Genomic DNA, 9829 nt, shown 5'->3' with positions numbered 1-9829 from the left:
AGCTTGTGTTTTTTGGCTTCGCTTGCATTTTGTTGGCCAAATTCTTTTAGTATTATTGTGTGCTTTGACCATAATTGACAACAAACTATTTATTGTCTCTTCACAAGAAAGTGAGAAGGAAGATAAATTAATAAATATTTAAAAATGGAAATGCATACAATATTTCAAAGTTAAGTAATATTAAAGTTTATTATTTTGAAACATGTATTTCTATATATATTCCATGCTTTTTACATTTTTCAGTTTTAAAGGAGCGTCAATGGATTGGGCCGACGTATGTGTAAGTAGAGACAAACTTACTATTTAAGGCAAGAAGACCATATGGAAGAAACTTCCTCCCAAGAAATATGTGCTCAATGTAAATTTTATTCCTTTTACCTCCCTCATCGTGCGGTTGTTCGTCCAGAACATAAATCCACTAAAGTGCGAATAGTATTCAACGCATCCCGCAAACCGAAATCAGGGTTTTTCACTTCAAAACATTCAAAAAATGTATCGACAAATAAAGATACATCCCGATGATAGAGCTTATCAAAGGATTCTATTTCAAGGACCCTAAAGGCCCTGTTCAGGACTACCAATTAAATAGAGTTACATTTGGTATCAACTGTGCCCCCTTTCTTGCAATATGCACTATGTTACAACTTGCTTCTGATTCAGAAACTCAATTCCCTGAAGTTGCAAAGATTTTAAGAAGAGAAACGTATGTTGACGACATTTTGTTTGGTGGAAACCATTGCATCTCGCAAGTCTCTCGTCTCCGTACTCAATTCAGCAGGTTTCCCATTAAAGAAGATCACAGCAAATGATCCCGAATTTCTAAAAGATCTACTTCCCGAAGACATGTATGATTTAAACTTATTGCGCTTCGCTGAATGTAGTTCAACAAAGACTCTTGGCTTTAATGGAATGCTCTGTGCGATAAATTCTCATATTCCACAATTTCTGCTCAAACTCATACATCCACTACAAAGCGTCAAGTACTTTCCCAAGTGGCTCAACTTTTTGACCCAGTAGGATGGGTAGCTCCTGTGATAATAAGAGCCAAGGTGCTTATGCAGCAACTATGGATGGAGAAATCTGGTTGGGATAATGAAATATCTTCAGATTCGCTTCGCAATTGGAATTATATATTATATGTCTTGTCTCAAATGAATGTCATAGAAATACCTCGATGGACTCAGTATATGCCCACAGATAAAATCCAAATACATGGATTTTGCGACTCATCTAAAGGAGCTTACTGTGCCTGCGTGTATCTCAGACTGCAAACCTCCACTTCAACAGTTTTCTCAAATTTGTTTATGGCAAAAAGAAAAGTGGCTCCAATCAAACCAGTGTCCTTGCCTAAATTAGAAGTAAATGGTGCGCATTTACTGTCCCATTTAGTTAAATATATTTCGCAAATATTCGACAATCAAGTTACATCAGTCACCCTATGGTCTGATGCATCAATTGTTCTTGGATGGCTATCGAAACCTCCGTATTCGTGGGAGACATATGTAGTCAACCGACCATCCCTAATACACGAACTGGTACCCAATGCAAAATGGAGATATATTGCTACGCATCATAATCCCGCCGATATTGGAATGGCCCTTCGTGGCTTACAAATCCCGAATCCACTTTGCCAACAAAAAATCCCATTATACCAAATTTACTGACACAGAGAATTACCTCTCATCAAGTAACGATTGACGAAAATTAAATTATTTCTCGACTTTCCTCATACTCGAGGGCTTTGCGTGATTTGTCAAACCTGTTTCGTTTCTTTCACAACAGTCATCCTCGTTCGAATAAAGATAGAACTTCTTAGACTATCGAAATCTCTCAAAATGAGATACAATTTACAAAAACCCGCATCATATCGCTGACTCAACAAAGATGTTATAACACTAAGTATCAAGCTTTACGTGGTTCAAAGCCACTACTTCACAAAAGCGCGTTGCTAACTTTGAACCCTTTTTTAGACTCGGACCAAGTCCTTAGAGCAAACGGTCGCTTGTCAAATTCATCTCTTCCCTATAAGAAAAGATATCCAATAATTCTTACTGGAAATTCTCATTTTTGCCCTCTTTATTTGAACTTATAAGTTCCTCTCTAAGAAAAGCCCCCATAATAAAAGGCTACGTGTGTGTGTTCGTATGTTTTAGCACGAAAGCAATACATCTAGAAGCATGCTGCGTTTTGAGGTTGCATTAGCTAGGTTTGTGGGGAGGCGAGGGCTCCCATCCAGGGTATACTCAGATAATGGTCGCAATTCTGTTGGAGCTAGTAGAACACTTCTTAGAGAGTTTTCTCAGTTTATTAAAACTACCTCCAGCTCAATATCTCAAAAGTATTCTATTCACGGATTCGAGTGGAAATTTATACCACCACATGCATGTGATTGATTATTTGCTTCCTCCATATGAATGGCTTTTGGGCCGAATTGTAAAAACGTATTGTGGTTCCGACACGAAAGTACGAGTCGCAGATGTGCGAACAGAAACCGGAACTTTAACTCATCCCATAGCAAAATTATGCTACTTGCCTTTCTCTAACTCTGGCGATGAAGCTGAAACAATAAAATTGTTTAAAACATTAATAACTTACTAACTCTATTGCTCCGACACGAAAGTACGAGTCGCAGATCTGCGAACAGAAACCGGAACTTTAACTCATCCCATAGCAAAATTATGCTACTTGCCTTTCTCTAACGCTGGCGATGAAGCTGAAACAATAAAATTGTTGAAAACATTAATAACTTACTAACCCTATTGTCCAATACATTCATTAATAAAAACTCATACATTCCAGATCATCCATATTCCGTCAAAAAAGTGCAAACTTTGCAACAAATTTCACGCTCTGAAAGTGTGCCCTAAATGTTTGAAAATGTCGCCAAAGCAGCGCAACATTTGGATCCTACGGGTGGTTTACTGTGTCAACTGCCTGGCAAGAAGCCATAGATTCAGGGATTGCCGATCTAAAAATATGTGTCGAAAATGCGGAAGACCCCATAACACTTTACTACACTCAAATTACACCAAATCCAACAGCAACACCAACAAAGGACAACGTCAAAGCAACGAAACAAACAATAATGTGGCATCACAAAGAACCAACAGCGTCATAACCAGAAGGTTATATCTGAAGCCATTCGTGCTTTGACTTCAGTTTTATGCTCCTCCCCGAAGTGATCATCTGTAGAGACGCGAGCATGTCTAAACCAATGTTTAGACTTATTTTTTGTGTATGATTTTATTTGAATTCAACGGAATATATTTGTGTATCTAAACTGAACTATTGTGAATTATTGTTATTGAAAAATCCATGAAATAGTTTTAAGATTCATCGAAATTGCCAACTAATCGAAATTCGTTATTCTGAATTGTAACTTTATATCTTAAGTTTTTTGGATAGTTAAATTACAGCTAATCATTCCATTCCTTTTAATCCACACTACCTCAAAATTGTAATACCCGTCTTTACTTTCTTATCTTCCCTGTTGGTCGACTTGGTGGTATAATTTCTCATACACTGAGATTTTATTCCACCTACTGACATTCCACAATTCTCCTAGGCCCTTGGTATTTCAAAGTGTTATACAGTCCACATTACTCCAGGAATTGGTGTCCAATTCGCTCTCACTACAGCCACCGTCGCCAATCCCCCCATACCCAACATTAAACAAGTTAAAAACCACTTTATTTTCGCGATTACTTTTGCTTAAATAATCAAAATTATAAATGAAAACAAACTTATCCATGTAAAGTCTTGCCGAAATCTAGGGGAACAAGAATTTGTGTTAATTTGTCTGCTTTATATTAAACTGTTTTAATAAAGTAACCACAGAAATTTCAACGCGGAAAGCGAACATAGTACTTACCTTAATCTAAAAAAAAATTTCCAAATGCAAATACATATTTTTGTCAATGCACAAATATATTTGTTACAAATCATGAATAGACGCTCAACAAACAACATACATTTTTTCGCTTAAATTCAAAAATATTTGTTGAGGATTAAACATAACGATCAACAACAAATATTTTGTAATGTTTGGTGTTCAACAAATTACATACAAATGAGGTTGTTTAGAACACAAATTATTTGTTGCCTTCTTATTGTAAGACTTGCCAACAATTTATTTGTAATATGTGTTGTTAAAAGTACAAATAAGTTTGTTGCAGGAAAGTTAACAAATTTTGTCGTTGTTTTCAACAAAAGCTATTGGTCCTCAAACTTATTTTTATCTGTGTATGTATACTTGTGAAATTTTTGATATACGACCATAGACCAATTAAATATAGAGACATACTTTGATAATTCACCATGGTTTTGTTTATTTGCAGTGCGCAGCCATTCCTCTCAATTGCGCAGTCAAGTGACTCAATCAGTCAATTTGCTTTTCAAACAAGTAAGGAAAGTCTAAAGTCGGGCGGGGCCGACTATATTATACCCTGCACCACTTTGTATATCTAAATTTTCAATACCATATCACATCCGTCAAATGTGTTGGAGACTATATATAAAGGTTTGTCCCAAATACATACATTTAAATATCACTCGATCTGGACAGAATTTGATAGAGTTCTACAAAATCTATAGACTCAAAATTTAAGTCGGCTAATGCACTAGGGTGGAACACAATTTTAGTAAAAAAAAAATATGGGAAACATTTAAATCTGAAGCAATTGTAAGAAAACTTCGCAAAAGTTTATTTATGATTTATCGCTCGATATATATGTATTAGAAGTTTAGGGAAATTAGAGCCATTTTTACAACTTTTCGACTAAGCAGTGGCGATTTAACAAGGAAAATGTTGGTATTTTGACCATTTTTGTCGAAATCAGGAAAACATATATATGGGAGCTATATCTAACTCTGAACCGATTTCAATCAAAATTGGCACACATGACTATATTACTAATTGTACTCCTAGTGCAAAATTTATATAAAATTATAAATCTGGGCAATGACCAAGAGTTAGGCCCAATTAGTCGACCTGTAGACGGGTCGACAGGTGGCGACACTCTGACAAGTCGAACTTTTTCTAAGGTAACGACATCAAAAGGAGGTAATCCCTCACGAAAGAGATTCAAGGAACGCAGAAATGCTTTGTTTATCCTAAAGAAGTTAGGATCAGTCGACCCAAGCACGCTGTCGGCTAAACAAAGCGATTCCTTAAAATGGGCTCAAGGAATTCTTGAGACTGGAAAAAGGGAACGATCGCCGGATGAGCTGCCATCCTCCAAAAGGGATCAAAGATCGTTTGCCTCAGTTGCTAAAGATAGCCTTGTGATGGCTATCATTAATAAAGGAGCATTGGACGGTATGGTTCCAAAGCAAAAATGGGGGGAAATTGAGAATGCTCTGTCTGTCGTCTACTCACAGGTGCTGGAAAAGTTTCCCGGCCCAGATCCTCGACACCAAGAGGCTGGTTGGTATCAAGGACGATTTAAGCTAGTCGCATTTGAGGACCAGAGGTCTATAGAATGTTTTAAAGCTGCTCTGATACTAATTGGTGAAGTTTGGGAAGGAGCTGCTCTAGAGTTAGTCGAGAAGAAAGACATACCGGCTAGACCTAGAGCACATGCCTGGATACCTGCAAACCCTTCTGACCCTGAATCTATTTTAAATAGACTGAAACGATGCAATCCAGATCTTCCAACAGCTGATTGGAAGGTTGGCCGTTTGGATGAAGTGGATGGACCAAGACGGCATGCAGTGTTTATATTGAACACTCAGTCTTTGCCACATCTGGCAAAGTCCCAGGGCCGTGTATGTTATGGCTTTCATTATATCCAAATGAAGGTGTATAAAAACGATCAGCTAAAGGATTCAGAAATGGACAAGCCTCTGTCTGAATCAGAAGTAAGCGGATCCTCTTGCGAAGTCGAGGGAGATACCAAAGTTGAAGACATGGATAGATACCGTATGCGTGAGGAGGCTTCTATTGCCTCAGAACTCACCAAAGTCGAACCTATGGTTATTGCGAGAGTCACCGATATCTCTGAAGAGGACATTCTTGATGACTCGATTGAAGCGGCTGATGTGACGGTTGTTGAAAATCTCTATGGTCCTACGGATCCTCCAGATAAATCTTCATCATTGTAAGGCTGCATGTGCTGCCTTAAAAGTTCTCCTGATGAAAGGGGACATAGACATAGTTCTTATTCAAGAACCATATGTTTATAGAAACAAAATATGTGAATTAAGTTCTCCGGGGTTCAAACTATTGCAGTATACTGGTAATGATGTAATTCGAGCCTGTATAATAGCTAAAAACGAGCTTAACTTGTTTCTGCTTCCTTCAATGTGCAATGCAGACACTGTCGTTGCCAATTTAGAAATAGCCAAATGCAAATATTGGGTATCTTCGGTCTATATGGGACATGACAGGGAGATGCCTCCATGTTCCGTTAAGACCTTAGTTGAGGAGTCACTGAAAACAAAGACGAAACTCATAATGGGATGCGATGCGAATGCGCATCATAGTATATGGGGAAGTAGTGATACTAATGCAAGGGGAGAGTCGCTAATAGAGTTTATTTTGCGTACTAATCTGGTAGTTTGCAACAAGGGAGATGCCCCAACCTTTGTCACTAAAAACAGGCAAGAGGTTTTGGACATCACCTTGGCCTCGCAAGAACTGAGTGAAATGATATCTGAGTGGCATGTTTTAAGTGAACACAGCTTCTCAGATCATCGCTACATCAGTTTCAAATTTGATGTTCATATCACCAAGACCATATTTTCGCCAAATGTTAGGAAAGCTGACTGGAATAGGTATAGGGAATCGTTCAATATGATGATACCGGAAATAACAGAGACAAATATGAGAAATGTGCAAGATATCGAACACGCAGTGGAGCGGATTACTAAGGCCTTCAACATCTCACTGAAAGCTGCATGCCCTAGCGGAAAGCCAAGGGGGAAACATCGACCACCATGGTGGTCTACGGAATTAAGTAATATGAGGAAATCCTGCAGGAAGCTCTTTAACAAGGCAAAGTCCACCAGAGCCCCTGAGGACTGGGACGCTTACAAGAGGAATCTGAGAGGATACAAGCGAGAACTGAGAAAGGCTCAGCATAACTCTTGGAATGACTACTGCAGCAGTATTGAGAATACGTCCGAGGCTTCCAGACTACGGAAGGTTCTAGCATCCACCAACTCCGCTCCAGGTTTCATTAAAACATCGGAGGGAAATTGGACAACGTCCAGTGAGGAGACGCTGGAGGTACTATTGGACACACATTTTCCTGGAAATCAGACGGTTGAACCATGTACTGGCGGTGCCACAGTTGCTCAGCGGTCGTTTCCTGTCGAGGAAATTGTATCGGAAACTAGAATAAGATGGGCGCTAAATAGCTTTGGACCATTCAAATCCCCCGGACCTGATGGAATTACTCCGGCGGAGTTACAAGCTGTAACTGACAAAATTATCCCCTGGTTGTCAGTGATATATAAAGGATGTATCAACTTATCATATATCCCAGGAAAGTGGAGGGAAACAAAAGTCGTTTTCATACCTAAAGCGGGAAAAGCCTCTCACTCGAGGGCGAAGGATTTCCGACCAATCAGCTTATCCTCATTCCTACTTAAGACTCTGGAGAGGATGATAGATATTTATCTTAGAACTAGCATCGATTCAAGGTTGTTCTCGAAAGGACAGCATGCATACTCGAAGGGCAGGTCTACTGAGACCGCACTACATGAACTAGTCAGCTTTATTGAAAGCTCACTATCTGTCAAAGAATACACAATCGTGGCGTTTCTAGACATCGAAGGGGCGTTCAATAATGTCCATCCGAGCTCGATATTAAATGGACTGACAACTCTGAATGTTGATCCATGTATACTCAGGCTGTTAGACGAACTGCTAATGAAGAGACGTATTTCAGCCACACTAGGACAAGCAAACATACAAAGGTATGTGAACAGAGGCACTCCCCAAGGAGGAGTTCTATCACCTCTTCTTTGGAATGTTGCTATAAATAGCCTTCTGGTTACTCTAGAAAAAGAAAGGATAAAAGTGGTGGCATACGCAGATGATGTGGCTCTGGCAGTCAGGGGAAAATTCCCATCCACGATCAGAGATATTATTCAGAGGGCCCTCCGGATGACTGAGAAATGGGCGAAAGACAATGGTCTTGGGGTAAATCCTGCAAAGACAGAATTAGTCATGTACTGCAACGATCGCAAAACTCCCACGGTTAGGCCTATTTCCTTAGGGGGTATTGAAATTCCCTTTGGTGAATGTGCAAAATACCTTGGCGTTATTTTGGACAGGAAGCTGAACTTTAAGCTTAATATTGAAGAAAGGGCGAGAAAGGCAACTGTAGCTTTGTACTCGTGCAAAAAGGCAATAGGAAAAAAGTGGGGACTGAAACCAAAAATTGTGCATTGGCTATACACGGCAGTGGTTAGACCTATAATGCTATATGGTGTTGTAGTCTGGTGGCCGGCACTCCAGAAACCGACTTGTTTAGATAAAGTTCAGCGTATGGCGTGTTTGTGTATTTCAGGCGCATTCAGCAAGACAGGAACAAATTCCCTTAATGTCGTGCTGCATCTATTGCCTTTAGACATTTTGGCCAAACAGTCAGCTGCAACAACGGCTGTGCGGTTGCGCGAACTATCGCTGTGGTCGGAAAAAGGTTACGGTCACAGTTCTGTCCTCAAAATAATGCCAGATGTGCCTAACGTAGTGGATTACACTTTGGCGAGTCCACTTTTCGACAAAAAGTTTGAGACTCTAATCCCCAACAGTGAGGCGTGGTGCACACAGACCCCGGGGAATAAAGAATATATAGATTTCTACACTGATGGCTCCAAATTGGATGGACAAGTGGGGTTCGGAGTATATTCTAATGATGTGGAACTTCGAATGGCGAAAAGATTACCTAATCACTGTAGTGTTTTTCAGGCTGAAATATTAGCAATAAGAGAGGTGGCGAATTGGCTGAGAAGTAATGTTCCAAAAAATGTGGGCATTAATATATACTCAGACAGTCAACCTGCAATAAAATCCTTGGACTCTGTGTTCCTCAACTCGAAAACGGCCATCGACTGCCGCAAATCTCTCAATGAGATGGCTGAGCAGTACAATATTCACCTAATATGGGTGCCTGGCCATAGGAACATACCGGGGAACTGCGAAGCGGATGAGTTGGCAAGGCTAGGGACTACCTTACATATTCCAGGGGAACTAGAATTTGTTGGTATGCCCCTAGCTACCTGTAAGCTCATGCTGCGTGAGAAGGCTGTTATGATGGCAAATGTTCGATGGGAGAATTGCAAGGGTTGTAACGACACCAAGCAAATATGGCCCCATTTCAACTTAAACCGCACACTAGATATGCTAATGTTCTCGAGACGTCAGATATCACTCCTGATATCTGCTATAACGGGTCGCTGCCTGATAGGCGATTTTGCAAAAACTATTGGCGCGAAGTATAATGACTATTGTATGAGCTGTCATGATGCGGAGGAAAAAGAATCAATTAAACACCTCTTATGTGAGTGTCCTGCATTTTGTGTAAAGCGCAAGCAACTTTTAGGAGCATATAGCTTCAGATTACTGGCGGATCTGGAAAACGTTAACTTAAGCAGTCTGCTACTGTTTTTGGAACAATCTGGTTGGTTCAACAAAGAAAAATAATCAAGAAGGTTCAGCGGTTAAAACTAGAAGTGCCCATATGTAATAGGTACTTTTAGTTAATGTGGTATCACAATGGACTGAATAGTCTAAGTGAGCCTGAATCTTAATCGGGCTGCCACCTTAACCTAACCTAACCTAGTGCAAAATTTCAACCAAATTGAGCCAAAACTCTGGCTT

The 9829-nt window shown here is 39.8% G+C and overlaps 1 protein-coding gene across 1 annotated transcript; it reads left to right on the top strand.

Annotated features, from left to right (window-relative positions):
* Positions 1–1055: 1055 nt before the first annotated feature.
* On the top strand, positions 1056–1664 carry LOC142224641 (uncharacterized). The gene has a single exon (XM_075294421.1). It carries the CDS (start codon positions 1056–1058, stop codon positions 1662–1664), a length of 609 nt encoding a protein of 202 aa, XP_075150536.1.
* The last annotated feature ends 8165 nt before the right edge of the window (positions 1665–9829 follow it).

This window comes from Haematobia irritans, chromosome 2 (genome assembly GCF_050003625.1).
Source record: "Haematobia irritans isolate KBUSLIRL chromosome 2, ASM5000362v1, whole genome shotgun sequence".
NCBI lineage: Eukaryota > Metazoa > Arthropoda > Insecta > Diptera > Muscidae > Haematobia > Haematobia irritans.
Note: the sequence above shows the minus strand (reverse complement) of the source record. Positions and strands in the feature narration are given on the sequence as shown.

Coding starts and splice junctions, on each gene's coding strand:
- LOC142224641 (XM_075294421.1), top strand. CDS start 1,056: ATGCAGCAACTATGGATGGAGAAATCTGGTTGGGATAATGAAATATCT.